The 20,085-nt window shown below is 44.3% G+C and overlaps 1 protein-coding gene and 1 non-coding gene across 7 annotated transcripts in view; both read left to right on the plus strand.

Moving 5' to 3' along the window:
* CCAR1 (cell division cycle and apoptosis regulator 1) overlaps nucleotides 1-19,310 on the plus strand; it is a 37,534-nt gene extending 18,224 nt beyond the window's left edge. For all 6 annotated transcript variants that reach the window (XM_077350801.1, XM_077350800.1, XM_077350805.1 and 3 more), the window contains exons 12-25: nucleotides 1,644-1,757; nucleotides 3,230-3,396; nucleotides 4,111-4,321; nucleotides 5,193-5,276; nucleotides 7,136-7,321; nucleotides 8,412-8,603; nucleotides 10,433-10,666; nucleotides 11,416-11,527; nucleotides 12,051-12,133; nucleotides 14,179-14,325; nucleotides 14,737-14,857; nucleotides 15,947-16,132; nucleotides 16,902-17,107; nucleotides 18,419-19,310. In XM_077350801.1, the coding sequence (XP_077206916.1) occupies nucleotides 1,644-1,757; nucleotides 3,230-3,396; nucleotides 4,111-4,321; nucleotides 5,193-5,276; nucleotides 7,136-7,321; nucleotides 8,412-8,603; nucleotides 10,433-10,666; nucleotides 11,416-11,527; nucleotides 12,051-12,133; nucleotides 14,179-14,325; nucleotides 14,737-14,857; nucleotides 15,947-16,132; nucleotides 16,902-17,107; nucleotides 18,419-18,478 (2,103 nt within the window). In that variant the 3' untranslated portion in view covers nucleotides 18,479-19,310. The remainder of the gene's footprint in view (nucleotides 1-1,643; nucleotides 1,758-3,229; nucleotides 3,397-4,110; nucleotides 4,322-5,192; nucleotides 5,277-7,135; nucleotides 7,322-8,411; nucleotides 8,604-10,432; nucleotides 10,667-11,415; nucleotides 11,528-12,050; nucleotides 12,134-14,178; nucleotides 14,326-14,736; nucleotides 14,858-15,946; nucleotides 16,133-16,901; nucleotides 17,108-18,418) is intronic.
* Nucleotides 3,005-3,066, plus strand: LOC143844122 (small nucleolar RNA SNORD98). Its single transcript, XR_013233823.1, has one exon. It is a non-coding gene; the product is annotated as a small nucleolar RNA SNORD98 (small nucleolar RNA).
* Nucleotides 19,311-20,085: the final 775 nt, after the last annotated feature.

Genomic DNA, 20,085 nt, shown 5'->3' on the forward strand with positions numbered 1-20,085 from the left:
CCTTTGGCATTGAAGCTTTGCACGGCCGAGTAGTGCCCCAGAAGTGTTTGATTATGTCTACTTTCAGGGGTGTCTCACAATCTAACAGTTACTGAGAAAATGGGGACGCTTTTGTCTGATCCGGAGTCTTTAGTGGCCTATGATGTATCACACCTCCTTTTGGTTGCAAAAAAAGAAAAGGACCAAACTTGTTGAGAGCAAATACAATACAAATTTAACTCCATCTATACTGTGCTCTTGTACCTCTACTCCTTTTCCTCTTTTTCACATTATTTTATTTGTTTGGAGAAAACCTTTATCTTAAATTTATATATATAGGTGCAATAGTTTGGAAAGGAAAGGAAAATTGTAATGGCCTGTCGCCACGTGCAATAAACTTTTGACTGACCGGCTGATAGTGGTGTCTCCTGTGCCGACACCTTGTCCAGGATCTTTATGCAGGCTCAACGAATTAAGGCAGATTGGGATTAAGATCGCATTCTAGATGAATCTTAGTGTTTTATAACAAATAGCAACAACTAAATATCTGAATAAAATCAGAGTCCAGTAGCACCTTTAAGACCAACAAAGATTTATTCAAGGCGTGATCTTTCGAGTGCAAGCACTCACACCTTGAATAAATCTTTGTTGGTCTTAAAGGTGCCACTGGACTCTGATTTTATTGTGCTACTTCAGACCAACACGGCTACTCATTTGAATCTAAGTATCTGAATGTGTGTAAAAGCAAGTGGTTTGGGGGAATGGAGTTTCATTGAAGTCACAAATGTAGTCAGGGACACCTGGGGTATTAACAATTAGCGCCAAATGGTAAGAAACTGTAATTTTCCCTTTGCCTGTTCTCCGCTATCTAACAGAGTTCCCAGGTACTGCAGAGGCTGCTCTTTGGGATCCTTGTTGGTTATTCTTCATGTAACGTGTGTGTTTGACATCTTTGAAAGGCTGTTCAGCCTCCATATGCAGGCTGAATAGCATTGGAATGGATCTTCCTACTTGGGCATAAAGTTTATTTTGTGCTTTGGACCCGCGAGAGGCTATTAGCAGTTAGCCAAGAAGAGAGGAAGCCACTGAAGGCTTAGAGATGAAGCCCTTCGAAATGTCTGTGATCCTTTGTACGCAGAGGAATGGTCAAGGTGAACTCAGCAGTGCAAACTAAGGTCATACTGTGTTGCATCCAGAGGATGCACTCCTTGTGGGAGTGGATGGCATTTTTTAAGTCATGCAAAGGTCAGGGTTGATGATTCTCCATTGAGCTGCAGCATCCTGTACTGTATTTGAGAGCTCCCTGGTCCTCAGCCGTACCAGAGGAGAGAGGGGCCGAAAAAGACTGGAAGGAGAGATGACTCCTTTTGTATCAGTAGAGCTCCATTTGTGGTTCTTTGGACCCAACTCCGTGACTGAGAGAGATCAACCTTGTATAATCGGTTTATCCACCTCTCGCACTTTAAAGACTAACAACATTTATTCCAACATGAGTTTCTTGTGGATCAGAGCTCAGTTCACCCAATAGACCGATTTAAGCCCTCATGCTGGAATGTAGTGTGTGGGCCTTTAAGGTGCTGCCGGAATCGTGTTTTGTTCTTCTGTGCCAGGCTTGGCTCCCCATCTGCAATTCATGTTACAGTTGTTTCTTACTGCATTGATAGGTGATGCTCATGGCGAGTCCTAGCATGGAAGATCTCTATCACAAATCATGTGCCCTTGCCGAAGACCCTCAAGAGGTCCGGGATGGGTTCCAACATCCCGCTAGGCTTATAAAGGTAAAAATAAGAGATTCTATCTAAAGATCAAAAACACCTTGCTATAAAGTCTATGTAAGTACAAATTCTTACGTACGGAATTCCAGTTGAGAGCGCAGAATCCCTGTGTGAACATTTTTATCAGAGTTTGGAACTACTGACTTTTTTATTATTATTATTATTATTATTATTATTATTATTATTATTATTATTATTATTATTATTATTATTATTATTATTATTATTATTATTTCATTCAACTTGTATGCTGCCCCTATCCGTCAACGGCAGTTCACAACAGCAGGATAATAAAACAGTAAAACAGCATAAAAATACTAAAATTAACAGTTAAATTATCAGCAACTAACAAAGCCATTCTCCATCTGGCCTGCAAGGGTGGCTGCATGTGCCAGCAGAGGAAGGAGAGCAGGGATACAGAGGCGGGAGGTATGTATGGTGTTAAACTGCCCTGGCTTCAACCATAGGCCTGGTGGAAGAGTATCATCTTGCAGACCCTGCGGAACTCTTGATAGCTCTGTCAGGGCCCTGGTCTCAGACAGCAACTCATTCCACCAGGCTAGGGCCAGGCCCTGGTCGGGGCCAGGCAGATACCTTGTGGAGCTGCCAGCTGTCTTCCATCCCGATTACTGATCCACACTCGAGCGCAGGCAGTTTTTTATGGCCTGGAAACAAAAAAACAGTGAAGGGAGTGCGTTCTTTGTTTCACAAACTAAATAGGATTAAGTCAGTTGAAATGGCAGGTATGTTATTGAATAAACAGCCGTGGTATCTCTAGGTGTGCTTAAATAGACTTATTTTATTTTATTTTTATTTATTATATTTATATACTGCCTTCCTACATGGAACAGTGTATAAAACATTTGATAACCGTGCAGTAATAACTGATAATTGTAAACATATAACAGTATAGCAGTTTAACCAACAAACAATACAACAGTGCAACAATACAAACAGGTCCAGAGTATATAGGTGGTGTTCTGAGAGGGGGGTGGGGGGGAGCAGGGGCCCTTTGGTCGCTGTTGGTTATGTCTGGTCTCAACCAAATGCCTGGCGGAAGAGCTCCTTGCAGGCCCTGCGGAACTGTTTAAGCTCCGTCAACTTCAGTCAACATTCACACAGAACCTTGAAAATAACGTAATGTTTCTACCATACGGGGTATTTTCATCATTCGCGGATATTGCCTGCGTTTCTGTTACGTGTACAGATACACTTGCCAAGCGTGAACCGAAGTCTTGCAAAAATAGAACGAGTAATGATGTTTAAACCTATTCCATTTCTGAACGTGCTGTGGATAAACCAAGCTGAACTCTTTCTTGAGCAAGACTTTCGCTTCCAGATTCCAGGCTTTAACTGGTTTATCTCTTTGTAAATGGGGCGGGGGGTGGGGCGGGGCCCATATGACGCCAGCGCTCCGGACAGGGCTTCTGCAATTCAGAGAGCAGGGAAGTGTTAAGCATCCTTTTCTTGTCTAGTTTTTAGTGGGTATGAAAGGTAAAGACGAAGCCATGGCTATAGGAGGACACTGGTCTCCCTCCCTGGATGGACCCGACCCCGAGAAGGACCCGTCCGTGCTGATTAAAACAGCTATCCGTTGTTGCAGAGCCCTCACAGGGATTGAGTTGAGTGTTTGCACGCAGTGGTAAGTATCGTCTTCTTGGAAGTACCCTGGAGAGATTGAAGCATGTTGAGAGCCCTGCCAGATAGTGCTGCCTGGCAAACCAACCTCTTCCTTTCTTGACCAGCCATCGGTAGTCATGCCGTTAAGCTTCTCAGGGCGGTAACCCTAGTGGGCGACGCAAATGTCATTTGGTGCCAAAAGGTTACGAAGAAACGAGGGGACTTTTAAAAAAGCCACGCTGTTGTGTACGTTTTTTACAATGCTTGTCTGTTAAAATATTTTTCATTTCACGCATAGCTGGAGAAGACCGTCAAGCGAACTTCATTTCATTGTCCTTGTTCGATAAAGAGATGTTTTTTGGACAGCCATATTTTCTCTTGGTGGATTTAATATTGGCGAGATTGAATGGCGCCTGGCAAAAACGAACCAGCGCTTGTGGGCTAAATTCTTTAAATTACGGTTTGCCCCCTTTCCCCCCCGCCGGCAGCCAGCAGGTTTTTAAAACCAGGGCCTTCCGCCGTTAGCGTTTTGTTCTTTCCTCGCCGAGCTTGGGAAAAAGCGGCGCGAGCCTTTCCGAAAGAGAACATATGGCTTTCGTTTTTTTTTTCTTTGGAAGAAATTCAGGTTGTCGCAGCCAAGTTTTCTTGACTTGATGTGCTGCAGTGATCTAGGCTCTATGAAAGGAAAAATGTATTGTAGACTTTTTTTTCCAACATGCTTCTTCCCTTGCAACAGGTACCGTTTTGCAGAGATTCGCTACCATCGCCCTGAGGAGACCCACAAGGGGCGTACGGTTCCAGCTCATGTGGAGACAGTGGTTTTATTTTTCCCGGATGTTTGGCATTGCCTTCCCACCCGCTCAGAGTGGGAAACCCTCTCCCGAGGATACAAGCAGCAGCTGGCCGAGAAGCTTCAGGGGGAACGCAAGGAGGCTGATGGAGAACAGGCACTGAACGCTAATCCCTTTTTCTATTTCTGCTTCTCACAGGCACAGGAACACAGGCACAAAAACGCACCCCACACGCTACACAACAAACATACCTAGGAGGAACATAAACTGGTAACAATGACTGGTAAACCAGCTTTCAGCAGGGTAGAATCCATGGCATTATTATCTGGTTGCCGCTAGCGTACTGTACGGAAAGCGTCTTGGCTGATGCTACGAGCGGAATTAAAACCGTGCTTCTCGACGCACGCTTCATTGGGCTTTTCTGATCTTAGAACTAGTTGCTGGAATCTGGGACCAGTTGTTGGGCGAGATTCAGTTTTAAAAGTGGTCTTCAGCATTTTTTTTTTTTTTTTGCCATTTGACAAAACTTTGTAAGCGTTCTCCCGTATGCGCTAGCCTTTTCGGGTTTTGTTTTTAAAAAATAATGGTGATTGGAAATAGAGAAGCCATTAAAATGACCTAGTTCTTTTAGGCTATGTGGCTGATTGGCATCTTGATACATGCAAAAAGGTCCTAACAAAACGAGAAGAGTGTTGGGTGGTTTGAAGAACTGGGGAAGGCCACACACTGCCTGGTTAGAGGTGACCAGCAGTGTCTGTGTGTCCCTGTGGTCCTTTGTGTTGTTGTTTATCATTCTTTTGTGTTTCACAGAGATGACTATTATTGGCTGATGAGAGAGGCCCTGTGCTCCATTATAAAGTAGTAGAACATGTGCTTGTGGCTTTGTCGAAATGGCAACTTTAGGAGAAGACTGTCTGATGAAACAGTTGTGACCTTGCCCAGATCATCAGCAGAATTTAAGAGAGAGGAAAAAAAACCCCTACTGTTGAAGCTTTCTGAAGGACAGTGTCTTTATTTCATTCTTCAGGATGAAGAGGAAAAAGATGATGGGGAAGCAAAAGAAATCTCTACTCCTACCCATTGGTCTAAACTTGATCCAAAGGCAATGAAGGTAGCTACTGTTGAAAGGGTGTTGAGTTTATACTTAAGGATGTGATCAAATATGGCACTGCTAATTTTGGGTCACGTCATTTAATTTAAAAATGCATAGTCTTTCCATATCTATCTCTTTATCTCCCTCCCTCCCTCCATCCCGACCTTCCCTACGGCTCTAGGCGGATTACATAAAACATTTACATAGAACACTATCAATATCAATGTAACAACATACCAACTAGAACAGTATTTCAACCACAATGAGTTTGACACTGTTGCATTGTTTCCATAAAAGAAATCGTTGACCAGAGGGTGGAGTTGATTTAAATAAAATTGAAATAACAATTTAAATTGTGGTTTTCTACATAGAGGCTCATTCTTGCTGGTATCATCTTAATATTTAGTTTCATTTTTAGAATAATTGCTTTTCAGATTAGTTACACAGTTACATCAAAAAAAATGACTGATCTGCTTATACACTGTAGCCCCAGTAAAACACGGGATTGTTTCTAATGCAGCCAGAGCTTGGACCCCCTTATAAATGATCCAGCTGAGTAGCTGGGAACAGACTGCTTTCTTCTGCTGTCTACTCCCCACAGCTTAGCTGCAGAACTCTCCCAGCAGGCATTCCTGTGCAGATAGGAGACTGAGGTGTGAAGTCTGGGAACTGAAAGCAGCTTCCCCCAGACCACTGGCTGCTGCTTCAGTCAAGGACAGAGGAGAGCTCATTGTCATTCAGTCCTCCCCTTGCCCACTTCCTCCTTCGCTCTCCAGCCAATAGCAGTGGCTCCTTCCTGTAGTGGCTGCAAGGGCTCTCCAGAGGCAGTTGCTCGCTGGGCCCTTTTCCCTACTACTGGCTGACTCAGATCCACACTTGGCAGAGTGCAGCATCTCCCAAGCCCAGCTTGGCTCCAAAGCGCACTGAGCAGGGACAGGAAAGGGCTCCAGGTGAGCACTCTCAATGCAGGTGCCGGACAAGGCAGGGCACTTTCAGCTCTGAAAACAACCTTAGGAGTTGGGGCAAACAAGGCTGCTCAGTTGATACCCAACTCAATATAATGTGGAACCAGGTAACTTGAAGCATCAAACTTCTGGACCCTGACTTCTGCGTTATATCTGGCCTGCAGCGTACCACTGAAAATCCACGGGTAGATAATTATTTGTGGGGTGAACTACCTATTGTTTAATAAGTTTATTGTTTATATTTGTACAACTTTTCTGCTGTACTTTACTGGAAGGAGAAAATAATTACCTTAATAACGATTTAAATAGTTTTGTTTTATTTAACTGAAATTTGCAGAGGAACAATGGGAATAAGGTCTTTTTCTCAACCCTGTTTCTTCTTTTAAATAAAATCATTGCTGTGAAAAAGAGGCATGATTCCTTTGCAGGCAAAAATCCATAATTATTATGAGAACTGGAGAAGCCAAGCATCGGAGATATCTTCTAGATAGAAAAATTGCCCAAAATAATCTTACGGAAACTTCTAGGAGAGCATGACATAGGGAATGGATTAATGGAATTCATTTGCCAAAAATGTTAAACATTGCTTGAATATGCAGCCTCATACTAACTAATTTAAAACTAATCCATATTTCATGATGAATAACCTTTGAACGATAATGTATCTTAACTAGAAAACTATCTTTAGATGGACTTTTCTTCAGAAAGCATTCAATTAAAATGCAAATTCAATTTAAATTTTGTCCACTCTACCCAACAGACTTGGGTGAAAATGTATTATGTACTTTTAAAGAAATTGTGTATCCTTGTTTCAGTAGTGGACAAAAGTGTACAGGAACAATATAGGTCAGAATTTCGTTGGCTTATATGTAAAATTATTCATTGAATAGCTACTGTATCTCCATCGACTAGGTTAATGACTTACGCAAGGAATTAGAAAGTCGAACCCTTAGCTCCAAGGGGCTGAAATCCCAGCTGATAGCCCGGCTGACAAAGCAGCTGAAAGTGGAGGAGCAGAAAGAAGAGCAGAAAGAACTGGAGAAGTCTGAAAAAGAGGAGGAGGAGGAAGAAGAGAGGAAATCTGAAGACGACAAAGAGGTGGATGTGCAGCAGATTTATTTGGCTACTGAATATATTGTATAAACCAGGGGTAGTCAACCTGTGGTCCTCCAGATGTTCATGGACTACAATTCCCATGAGCCCCTGCCAGCATTTGCTGGCAGGGGCTCATGGGAATTGTAGTCCATGAACATCTGGAGGACCACAGGTTGACTACCCCTGGTATAAACATTGGCTTGTATTTAAGTTGAACTTCACAGAGGTGCAGGAGAGGAAATTATCCGAGGGGTGTGAACTTTGGTTAAGCTTTTATTTAAATTTAATTTTTAAAATGATCATACTCTGTCAGTCCACACATTATCCCAGTGGTGTTAGGTATACTTTTCCTATGGCTCTTTCACTCCACTGGATAAATGTACCATCAGAGTGAGTTTCCTTTTCATTTACATGTTTCCTTTTTATTTGCATTTTGCTTGGTGATAGAACCAGGTAACTTTCTGTTCTGCTGTTGAGACTTGCCTTCTGGCTACAGCAGCGCTCTTCAATATATTTAGCTACAAGACAAACTTTGTCGTATGTGCAGTGCTACTTTTGTGCCTCCTCCCTTCTGGTAGAGACCGCTGCCACTGTTTAATTTGGGAGAATGTACTTAAGTTTAAACTGATTTATCAGCTGTTTAATTGGCCCTGAATTCAGACATTTGGTGGGTCTATGCATCATGGAGCAGCAATGCTGCCTTTCCCTGCAACATACATGTGATAAACAATATACTTAATTTTACCCCTTTATGATGGTTAGTCATCTCATTTCTCAAAAGCTCAGAGTAGCACAAATCTCCTCCCCCCTCCAGTTTGTAATAGCCCTATAAATCTATTAACTCAAGCAAAGGAATAATTACTTACCCAAAGCCTCTGGCAACAAGGTTTATGGCTGAGTGGAGATTGGAACCCGGCCCAAGTTCTAAGCTCCATTGGCTATCTAGACACAGTCAATATGTGCTGTCATCTACATAGGGGAAGGGAGTGCAGGCAATGAAGGGTAGTTACTTGAGCTGGGGCTTGAGGGTCGTCTTCCTGTGAATTTTCAAGCAGCAAGTTCTTGCTTTAAAACTGGCTTCTGGACTGTTTAGGAAGAAGAAAGGAAACGTTTAGAGGAAGTGGAACGGCAGCGGCGAGAGAGACGATACGTCTTGCCTGATGAGCCCGCCATCATTGTGCATCCTAACTGGGCAGCGAAAAGTGGGAAGTTCGACTGCAGTATCATGTCCCTAAGCGTTCTTCTGGATTACAGGCTGGAGGATAACAAGGAGCATTCCTTCGAGGTAACCTCTTGGCATAATTTCCTCCCGGGACATTTTTCTAAGTCCACTTGATGTTAGTCAATTTAAGGCAAAAGGTGGTCAGTCATGAGCCATTACATTCACCTGTCTAAGGGTGACTAAAATGAAAGTGGTAAGGATAATAGGAGCTTCTTAATCAAGTATTTGGCTAAATAATGTTAATTATTCAGTTTGTAGCCTTCCAGTCCCACACAGTGGCTGGTAACATCCATACATCATAATAAAATCTGCATAAAACCAGATAAAAACCCTCCCCTGGTGGCGATAAAATAGACTCCCTCCCACCAGCTCTACATGCTTCTTAACTAATGCCTCAAGGGGCAACAGCAGGGGTAGCCTGATGACCTGGCTGATACAGGGAGGGGCCCAGATCTTAACTGCCCTGGCCTCAAGCAAAGACTTGGCAGAAGAGCTCCGTTTTACTTGCCCTGTAGTACTGACAAAGTTCTGTCAGGGCCCTCAACTCTCCTGGGAGCTCTTTCCACCAGGTCAGGGCCTGGACCAGTTGAGGCCAGGGGAACCTCCCTGTAGCCAGGGACCTCCAACAGATTTGCACCCACAGACCGAAGTGCCCTGCAGGCGGCAGAAGGAGATAGACGGTCCTGCAGATATGCGGGGCCCAAACTGTGGATGGCCTTAACTGTGGACCTGATCTGGAATGCAGCTGGTAGCCGGTGTAGCTGCCTCAGCCCCGCCTGGATATAGGCCCTCCAAGGTGTTCCTGTGAGAATCCTCGCAGCCACACTCTGTACCAGCTGCAATTTCCAGGTCAGGGACAAGGGCAGGCCCACATAGAGCAAGTTACAGAGGTCCAGTCTGGAGGTGACCATTGCATGGATCACCAAGCAGTCTGAGGATAAATAGGATGCTAAATAGCCTCACCTGGTGCAGGAGGAAAAACACCATGTGGGCTACTCCTGTGACCTGGGCCTCCATTGATAAGGAGGCATCCAGGACCACACCCAAATTCTTGGCTGAGGGCGAAGTATTAAGCTGCACCTCGGCCAGGGTGGGAAGGAGCGCTTCCTGATCTGTTGTCTTCTGCCACAGAGCTGGCTGTCATCTGCATATTGGTGACAACCCAGCCCATAACTCCAGGCCATCTGGGCCAAGGGGCACATGTAGATGTTAAACATCGTGGGGGAAAGAGCCACTCCCTGAGGAACCTCGCAAGATGCAGAAACGCCTCCCCCACTGCCATCCTCTGTGTCCGGTTTTGTTGGTGTTTTGTAGAATTATCTTTTGTGTGAATATTAGTGGTTGAGAGTCCTTTTTGAGAAGGGAACATTTTATTTTTATTATATGCGTATTTCATGTAAGAGTGCTCTTGTTTTCGCGTTTGTTCTCTTAGCTATTTCATATATTCACTTCGTGGCAGAGCACCAACAGTGCCATTACTTACTGCTTTAGGGCAGGGGTAGTCAAACTGTGGCCCTCCAGATGTCCATGGACTACAATTCCCATGAGCCCCTGCCAGGAAATGCTGGCAGGGGCTCATGGGAATTGTTGTCCATGGACATCTGGAGGGCCGCAGTTTGGCTACCCCTGCACTAGGTTAACGTTATGACTCTGTTCCTATGCTGTCCAGTATCCTGGGTCCTCCGGCCCGTCCCATTCTCCTTCCTCCACCGAGTCTTGTCATGTGATTGATTTCTTCATGGGATCTGCATGATAAGAGAATTGAGCTTTGCTGCTGAGTAGCTGGAGGGCAGCCCGCCCACTGGTGCTTTTGAGCAGCAACAAAGATTGTAAAATACATTGTAGATTAAGAGATCTCGGGATGACTGACCTCCTTGGTGCTCCTTGCACAGGTTTCATTGTTTGCAGAACTCTTCAATGAAATGCTCCAGAGGGATTTCGGCGTCCGAATCTACAAATCACTATTGTCTCTTCCGGAGAAGGAAGATAAGAAAGATAAAAAGAACAAGAAGGATGAGAAGAAAGAGAAAAAGGAAGAGAGAGAGGATGAAAATGATGAGCCAAAGCCTAAAAGAAGAAAATCTGGAGACGAAAAAGATAAAAAGGATGAAAGAGACGACAGGAAGGTCTGTGGCTAATTTACCAACAATCTTAATCTCTCTAGATCAGGCTTTCTCAATTGAGGTTCCTTAAATTAATGTTAATATATTTTTAATTTGTTAAACATTTACTGGGTGATATGATCATATATGGTCATGTCGACCTTCCCTCCACTCCCAAAATGGCCAACGATGGGCCTGGAGGGGGTGGGAAGGGGAGGAGCCCGAGGTGTCCCTGTACTCAGCTCTGCTTCCCAACCATATTCTGCACAATTGTGCCACATGTGGGATTTCTCAAAGCCTGAAGAATGTTTCAGGGCTTAATCAATGGTACAAAAGTTGAGACAGACTGCTCTAGTTTAAAAGCAGTTATGGGGCAGGGAGCACTATTTTTTTTTTTTTTTACTAAACTTCATCCTTCTTATATTATTGTAGTTATATCAGTTTGGTGTAGTGGTTAGGAGTGCGGACTTCTAATCTGGTGAGCCGGGTTGGATTCTGCACTCCCCCACATGCAGCCAGCTGGGTGACCTTGGGCTTGCCACGGCACTGATAAGACTGTTTTGACCAAGCAGGAATATCAGGGCTCTCTCAGCCTCACCCACCCCACAGGGTGTCTGCTGTGGGGAGAGGAAAGGGAAGGCGAATGTAAGCCACTTTGAGACTCCTTTGGGTAGAGCCAAGAACTCCTTTGAGTGGGATCATGGTTGTCTGAGTCTTTTTAAAAGAATGCTGCTGAGACCTGGATTGTGCTAATACCCGAGATTTAATTCCAGAGAGAAGACAAGAGGAAAGACGATTCCAAAGAAGAAGATGAACTGGACGACGATAATAACCAGGATGAATATGATCCGCTGGAAGCTGAAGATGCTGAAGATGAAGATGATGGTACACTGAGGATGATAATTTTAATAATTAAAATAATGCGAGTCCTTGTTCAGTACTCCATTCAATCCCTGTTATGCTTTTATGGCAGTTAGATTGAGCTGTTTCACAGACTGTGTGATATGCCTTGGGTGTTCAGTTTGAAAATCCAACCTGTCAGATTTTCATTATTCCTAAACACTGGGGCGCCAAAGAGGTCTAGACCAGGGGGAGTCAACCTGTGGTCCTCCAGATGTCCATGGGCTACAATTCCCATGAGCCCCTGCCAGCGTTTGCTGGCAGGGGCTCATGGGAATTGCAGTCCATGGACATCTGGAGGGCCACTGGTTGACTCCCCCTGGTCTAGAAGAGAACTAATCCCACACACACAGACACCTGCCTGAGAGTTTTTTTTCCTTTCCTTTTGAAGCTGAAAAGTGGAAGTCCTTAAATCTCACTGAGAAATGAATTTCTTTATTAAAGGATAAACTTGTAATGAAGCCGTCACTTGCTATGAGTATGTTGGGAGTAACTTCTGTTTCCATAGATAGGGATGATGAGGAAATGAGCCGGCGAGACGACCGAAGAGAGGGAAATCGGCACTGCAAAGAGAGAGCTTCCAAGGATAAGGTACTTTTCTGTTCTGGTATCTGTAAGGCCTAGCTCAGTGGTTCTCAACCTTCCTAATGCCCGCGACCCTTTAATACAGTTCCTCATGTTGTGGTGACCCCCAACCATAAAATGATGCAAGTGTTCTTTCACAGAAATTAAACCGATACTGACCAATGGTATGAAGATCCATTGTTCATGATTGTATATAATTCCCCCCCCCCCCGGGGTTTCTCAGTTCAGGTCTGCCTCTTGTCTCACCATGCCTATTTCGCTCTTTTCCGCTGCTACAGACAGACGTAAATATCTCGATCTACCCTGCAAAGCTGTTGTATGAATGGCGCCCCCCCCCCCCCAGCCAAGCTGCTTGCCCTGCTGCGGCCCCTGTTAAAGGTCATTGAATCCCTAAGGGGTCCCGACCCCCAGGCTGAGAACCATGGACCTAGCCGAAAGATCTTATAAGGAGTTAACAAGCTGACAGCAGTCATAAAATCAAGTATTTAAAACCATGACCTTGGCACACCAGTTACCTATATACAAAAGACTGAATAGATTTTTGGTGTGCTGTCCTCAAACTGAATTTGCTCGTTCTTACGACAGTTGAGTCTCTGTCGGTCAGATGTAGTGATCTGCTCACTGAAGGGCTGTGATAGTTCTCCACTTTTCCCTTCCTGCAGACATTTCTTCAGGGCCCAGAAAAGTTGATCTCCAGGCTCTCAGGGCCAAGTCGAGGAGGAAGGAAATTGCCCTCTGCCAAAATATTGGAACTTTGAGGACATTTAGTGAAGCTGGTGGGGGATAGATTCAAGATGGACAGGAGGGCTCAGCGAGTGGTTGAAATGTGAAATTTGCTGCCAGGCCATCCCCTGGCCGCAGGCTTTAAAGACAGAGGTGTGGAGATGAAGTCTGTCAGCACCTGCTAGTCAGGGTGACCCAAGGAAAACCACCACACTCCGAGACAGTAGACTGCCGAATAACAGTGCCAGGCGGCAACATCAGGGGAAGGCCTCAGCCTCTGTGCCCTATTATTGGGCTTCCAGTTGAACTGGCTGGCCACTGCACAGGGCATGTCTGATCCAGCAGGACTGTTCTTAAGCCAGGTCTGCTGGGGGAGGGGAATGAAGGAACCTTCCATTGTCAGGTTTTCCCATTTGACGTCAAAGGATTACATTTTCTTATGTATTTTCTTATACATTTTCTCTTGAATTTAGTTACAGAGCAGGCTGTCTGTTAGGCAGAAAAGGAAGCCTTGCTTTCAGAATTGGGGAAAAGATGAAAGATTTGCCTTGAAAGTGCTTTAATTCTGCTAAGGGTTGGGCTTAGGGGCTAGAATGAGGGTCAATTGTCCTTTCATTTAACGTTCAGCTGCTTATCACTTTCCATCCTTTCTAGAGCATTTTCAGTTGTCCTCAGGCCCTTTATTATGTTTTTGACCCCATGTTTGGTTATTATATGTAATGACCTGTATGGACACCATATTTGCCCTGCCCGCATTATTTTTTTATTTATTACATTTTTATTCCAACCTCCTTTGTGGCTCAGGGCACTTTATAACATAAATTTCATTATAATGTGTGGTATAATACTCAGAAAGTTATGTCCTTTCTGGAGTATTTTCAGCCTTTAGGTTGTTCTATGGGTTTGTTCTTCAGGATGAGCTTAGTCACCTACCCTTGTTTGTGGGTAGCCCCATCTTCTGCATCTAGGGTTGCCAGGTCCCTCCTAGGCATTTCAGCTACATGCCTAGGAAGGGATGTAGGCACATTGGGGCTGACACTCTGAATTAGCTTCTGTCATAGAGTTTTTGTCCAAAATCAAAGTGTCATCTCTGGCATGCCTACATCACTTCCGGGCATTACTTCTTTTGAGGGGATAATTCCCCCTGGTGGTAAGGTGGCCTGTAGAGAAGTGTAGCCTGGCTGCAGGAGCACCCCCCCCCCCCACACACACACACTGGTGGGTTGGGCATCCCGATCTTTATCTGGGCCAATTGTTTCACTCTTGGATATTGCAATTGCCAATACTGAAAACTGTCTTAACTGGGCATGAAATTTGTTCTGTTGCAGGAGAAAGATAAAACTCAGATGATAACAGTTAACAGAGATCTTCTGATGGCTTTCGTTTATTTTGATCAATGCCACTGTGGGTACCTCCTAGAGAAGGACCTGGAGGAAATTCTGTACACGCTTGGGCTGCATCTCTCCCGTGCTCAGGTGAGTATCTCAAGCATCTGTGCAGTGCTTGAGTCTTCCTCACCAAGCAGGCCCTTAGCCAAATTTAACTCCATGCAACTGAAGTGGGCATGGTAGAATGGGGCACTGTAAAAATGTCGGCAAGTCATCCAACTTGAGTGCATGTCGATTTTCAATTGCCAAGCACAGTTACACTTAATGCTGTAAAAAGTTTTAAAGTGGAAGATACTTTCTGCATTTTAGTGTCTTATAATATACAGTGTATTGCTGGTTTTGTTACTGACTAGTTCTCTGTTTTTTCATCAAACGGTTGCTGCCTCAGTCAGGCCTTCTTGAGATGCAGCCTTTGTCATCTTTGAAAGTAACTTGTACATGAAAATCCTTTGAGTTGCTCAGGATGCTGATGGTACCTGACCTCTTGCATCGTTTCAGGTGAAGAAGCTACTAAATAAGGTGGTTGTCAGGGAATCTTGCTTTTATAGAAAACTAACAGATACGTCTAAAGATGAAGAAAATCCAGAAGAGGTAGAAACTCCACAGGAAGATATGCTGGGTAATATAACATTATTAGTTGCAAAAGGCACTTGATGAAGATTTATTTTTTAGTTTAGTTTTAAATTTATACTCCGCCCCTCCTGGCATGCTAGCTCAAGGCAGTTTCCAATACTGTTATATAAAAACATATGCAGCTTAAAATATCACTGTAAAAACAATCACGTCAACTGTGTAGGCAGACCTCAGAGCATTTTGGTTTTTAGAGGGGGGTATCCATGTAGAGGGAGCCCAGGTGGTGTTAACCAAAGCTGTCCTGATGTTCATCGGCCCCAACAAAACGCCTGGCAGAAGAGCTCTGTCATACAGACCCTGCAGAACTTAATCAGTTCCATCAAGGCTCTCAGCTCTTCCAGGAGCTCATTCCACCAGGTTGAGGCCAGACGTATATATTTTGGGCCAGAGATCACTAACTTGTTCAAGCTGGATGATCTAAGTACTTTTGGGGAGCATAGTGAGCCAGTGGTCCCTCAGATACCTGGGCCTTCATCAACAGGGTGGATGGCAGGGGAAATGTGCATCCAATCACCTCTCACTATCAGGGTATGTCATGCACTTTGAGACAGTTGAACACACAGAGAATATTTTAGGTATTACTAAAAAGTTAGCAATACCTCTTGTGGCGCAGAGGGGTAAGGCAGCAGAAATGCTGTCTGAAGCTGTCTGTCCATGAGGCTGGGAATTCGATCCCAGCAGCCGGCTCAAGGTTGACTCAGCCTTCCATCCTTCCGAAGTCGGTAAAATGAGTACCCAGCTTGCTGGGGGGTAAACGGAAATGACTGGGGAATGGAATGGCAAACCACCCCGTATTGAGTCTCCCATGAAAACGCTAGAGGACGTGGCCCGGTGCTTGCACAGGGGATACTTTTACCTTTTACTAAAAAGTTAGACACCATGGACTATATAAAGTTTCATGGGAATTTTACACAGCATGCTTTCCTTATATGCACGTGAGGGCTGGACATATTTGAACACGTGAAAAGTCAGTGGACTTCTTGAGAAAAATGTAGAAGGAACAGGTGCTTATTCTGCTGAGGGGTAGTGTGTTCCGGGTGTGTTCTCTTACGTTGTGGTCTTTACCCTGCTGTAGGAAACCGACTGCTGCTCCCGTCGCCTGCTATAAAACAAGAATCCAAAGGACCCGAAGAAAACATTGGGCTCATAGTCTATAACGGAGCTATGGTGGACGTAGGGAGTCTCTTACAGAAACTGGAGAAGAGTGAAAAAGCCCGGGCTGAGATGGAGCAGAAACTTCAGTCACTGGAAGAGAAGACAGGTGGGGATGGCTTGACACTAATTGGGAGTGTAACTTCTGGAGTTAGGAGCTCCTGTTAACCTGTGCAATTTAAGAGCCATTGTTTTAGTTAGACACTGAGAATCCTGCATTTTGGGTGTCTGCTGCTTTCGGGATCTGCTCGGAGTAGGGTTGCAGGTCCCCCTTGGCCAGCCATTAGGGGTAGGGTTGCTAGCTCCAGGTGGGGAAATTCCTGTAGAATTGGCGATGGAGCCTGGGGAGGACAGGGCCTCAATGGGATATGGTGCCATAGAGTCCAAAACGCCCATTTCTCCAGGGTAACTGATCTGTGTTGCTTGGAGTTGAGCTGTAATGCTAGGGGATCCCCAGGTCCTACCTGGGCTCATTCCGCAGACACCTAGAGGCTAGTATCCCTAACTGGACGCGATATTTTGGGAAAGTTTTGGACAGCAATCATGGATGTATGCATGTCTTTGCACCCATGCTTCCTACTGCTAGAGTGAAGCAGAAAGGAAGTGCTTCTCTCCTAGGGAGAGAAAGTGCATGCCAACATTGTGTCCCCAAAAACATGAGCAGTATCTATACTGCCTCAGGCCAACAGACCTTAATCAACAGGGGACAGTCTCAGATGTTACTAGCTCTATATGACTCATGAGTCAGCTGTGAAGGTAGCATCAAAATATGCCCAACCTTTTAAACCGTGCAGGTTCTGATACTTGGAAGAATGTAGAAAGATCCAAAGTGCAAGATACTGAGTGACTTTAAAAATGGTTTGGGTATCTTTTTAAAGATGACGACGAAAAGACTATATTGAATTTGGAGAGCGTGAATAAAAGCTTGTCTTCAGAACTTAAAGAAGTCAAAAAGGACATTGGCCAGCTGCAAGAGAACCTGAAGGCCTCGGAAGATACCAATTTGCAGTTTGAAGGCCAACTGAATAAGACAATCAAGAGTCTGGCTACCGTTATGGATGACATACACACCATTCTTAAAAAGGTCAGAAGGACATAACTCTTGGCCTGGGATGCCCGTTCTGAAAGAAACTGTTAGAAGTTCAAAGGGGAGGGTACCCCAAGCTTCTCAGCAGTCTGTACTGGGGTTGGGCTCTTCAGTGTGCCTCAGCCACTTTGGTGAACGCGGGAGCCCGAGGCAGCCAGCACCTCGATCGCCGGCCAAGGCACACCGAAGCACCCAACCCTAGCCTGTACTGTATAGCTGCAATCTTTAATCATGAAGATGAAAGAAAACTTTTGCCCTTGTAAATACAGGGTGAGCCTCCCTGTTGTTGACCTTGAAACAAATAATCAAAATTGACCAGGGATAAGTGTTGTGACTGACCTCTGCTTCAGCCTTTGCTTCACACACTGTTCCCTAAAAGCCTGGACAAACTTCCTTAGGAAGGTGTTTGTTCTCGTTTGTCTTTTCATTACCATAAGCAATTCAAGCGCTTGTTGGACGGGGATTCTTGAATAGTCAGGTCGTTGGCTGACGTCCTTGGAATGAAATCAACTCAAAGTAAACTCAAGAAAGGACATGGTTTAAAAACATTATTATTGATTGATTGTTTAATGCTATAAGGATAGGTCTTTTCTTCTTGGTTTTAGTCAGGTCATTAGAGCAGGACAGCAAGGCTTCTTGGACTTGGTCATGGTGAGCCTCCCTGAATTGGATTGGGTGTACAGCGGTGGGGAAGTAAAAATGGAATTGCACAAATAAAGCAGAACCAGGATGGTTTGCTCAGAAATACTCAAGTTGAAAGAATGTTAATTCCAGGGTGGCCAAACTGTGGCTCTCCAGATATCCATGGGCTACAATTCCCATGGGCCCCTGACAGCATGCCAGCAGGAGCTCATGGTAATTGTAGTTCATCTGGAGAGCCACAGTTTGGCCACCCCTGGTTTATCCTGTACCATCACAGAATACTGCAGAAGTAGTGTTCTTCTGCCAGTATACACATCTGGTTCCCAGTCGATGACCTCTGATAGACCATCATCTACTGATGGCTGACTTAGCAAGTCAGCACCAGAATACCTGTTGAAATTTGGTTCATGTGTGCATTCACATGTTCAGCTTAAGTGGTACCCAAAATACCAAAAACTAATGTCACAGTTTAGCAGCCACTACTGAGGGAGAAGCGAAGGTCCGGGAAACCGGTCACTGGTGTCCCACACATTCAGGTGGACAAGAGGGTCCCTGCCATCCCCACCTGAATCAAGCCACATGTGCCCCGGGGGGGGGGGAGTATCTGCAGCTCAGCTGTCCTGATCAGCAGGCTTTGCAACCTTACTTTGTTCCTTTCTCCAACAGGATATTGTGAAGAACGAAGATAAAGACCAGAAATCCAAAGAGAATGGAGCAAGTGTATGACGAACTTGCTGCAGTGAAAAAATAACGGTGTTTCATATAATGTAATATAAATCATGAAACTGGAGTCTATGAAAGTGATGCATGTTTAATTTTAGTAGTATAAATACCTTAGTCCAGGGCTGGCTAAGCTGGAGCTCTCCAGATGACCACGAGCTTCCAGGAATTGCAGCCCGTGGACCTCTGGAGGGTTGTGGCTTGGCCATCCCTGTGGCTTGGTTCAAGCAAGGATGTATAAAGTTTTATAAATGTGCGAGCCTGCTCCAAAGGATTGCTTGTAATTCATAGCTATTGGTTTGTTAGACACACTCCTTGAGTGGAAATTAATTTTGCATTGCGAAAATGTTTTAGGGTATACTTTGTTATAGTTTGAACGCTAATAAAGTTCATCAACTTAACGGGAAGTAGCAAGTATTTAATTACCGAATGTTTTCCTTTCAAACGTAGCAGAACCAATTTTTCATTATTTATAGAAATGCCATTCTTAGGTTTTTATTTCAGTCCAATTAGTTTTTTATTTTGAATTCAGATATAAATCATTGCATGCGGCTTAATTTTGCAAGTACAGATTTCTAAAGAAAACCTCAAATACCTTGTCCCTGTTTTCCCCCTCTGAATTCCCAAGCTGCTTTTATTACTGTTTTGATGCACAGTAATTCAGTTTTTATGAGAGAAAAAAATTGAGGAACTTAAATACTGGTAAGCAGGAAATTTATATGAAAAAACCAAGCCTTTTACTATTTTGTACTCCTTCAAATGTTCTGTCCCTTCATTAATCTATTGTGCTTTTCTTTCAAAGTGGTGTATTAAAATGTATTTACTTGCCAGCCCAGTAGATGTCAGTAGAATGCTTTATTTGGAAGAATTGCTGTTGGTTTTCTATTGGCTTTTATTAAATTGTCACCTTTAACAAGGGCCACAGACCGAGATTCTACTCATGAAAAATTATGGATTAAAAAAAAGACATACCTGCCTATGGCAGTGTGTGTAAAAGACTGAATATCAGCCAGATCTGGCTGGTTCACACAAAGGTGTATTATCACTTGATGATCAGGTGATGAATTACATGTGGAAATGAGCTGTCAGGCACCACAAGTAGAAATCTTATCATCTGTCCTCTCAAGCAATGTTTTTCTATAAGGTTAGGATAGACATTCCTTCAACGGGGCCCAAATCATCCTATGTGGTTAGGTCATACCTATGCTCGTTCAGGTATGTAGGGCTATGCATGCAAATTTTGCGTAGCTTCCAATGTGAGCGACTACTGACTGACCATCCAGTTTGGATAGCCCTGCTGTTTATGTAGGAGACCAGAGCCCTGCTCTTGGTCTTTATGCTAAATAGTTTTACACTCTCTCTCTCTCTCTCTCTCTCTCTCTCTCTCTCTCTCTCTCTCTCTCTCACACACACACACACACACACACACACACACACACACACACACACACTATACACACACACACAGAGAGAAATACACACACACATTTTGTCATTGTTGTTGTTAGGTGTGAAGTCGTGTCCGACCTGTCGCGACCCCCTGGACAATGATGCACACACACACACACACACACACACACACACACACACACACACACACACACACACACACA

This window comes from Paroedura picta, chromosome 8 (genome assembly GCF_049243985.1).
Source record: "Paroedura picta isolate Pp20150507F chromosome 8, Ppicta_v3.0, whole genome shotgun sequence".
Taxonomy (NCBI): domain Eukaryota; kingdom Metazoa; phylum Chordata; class Lepidosauria; order Squamata; family Gekkonidae; genus Paroedura; species Paroedura picta.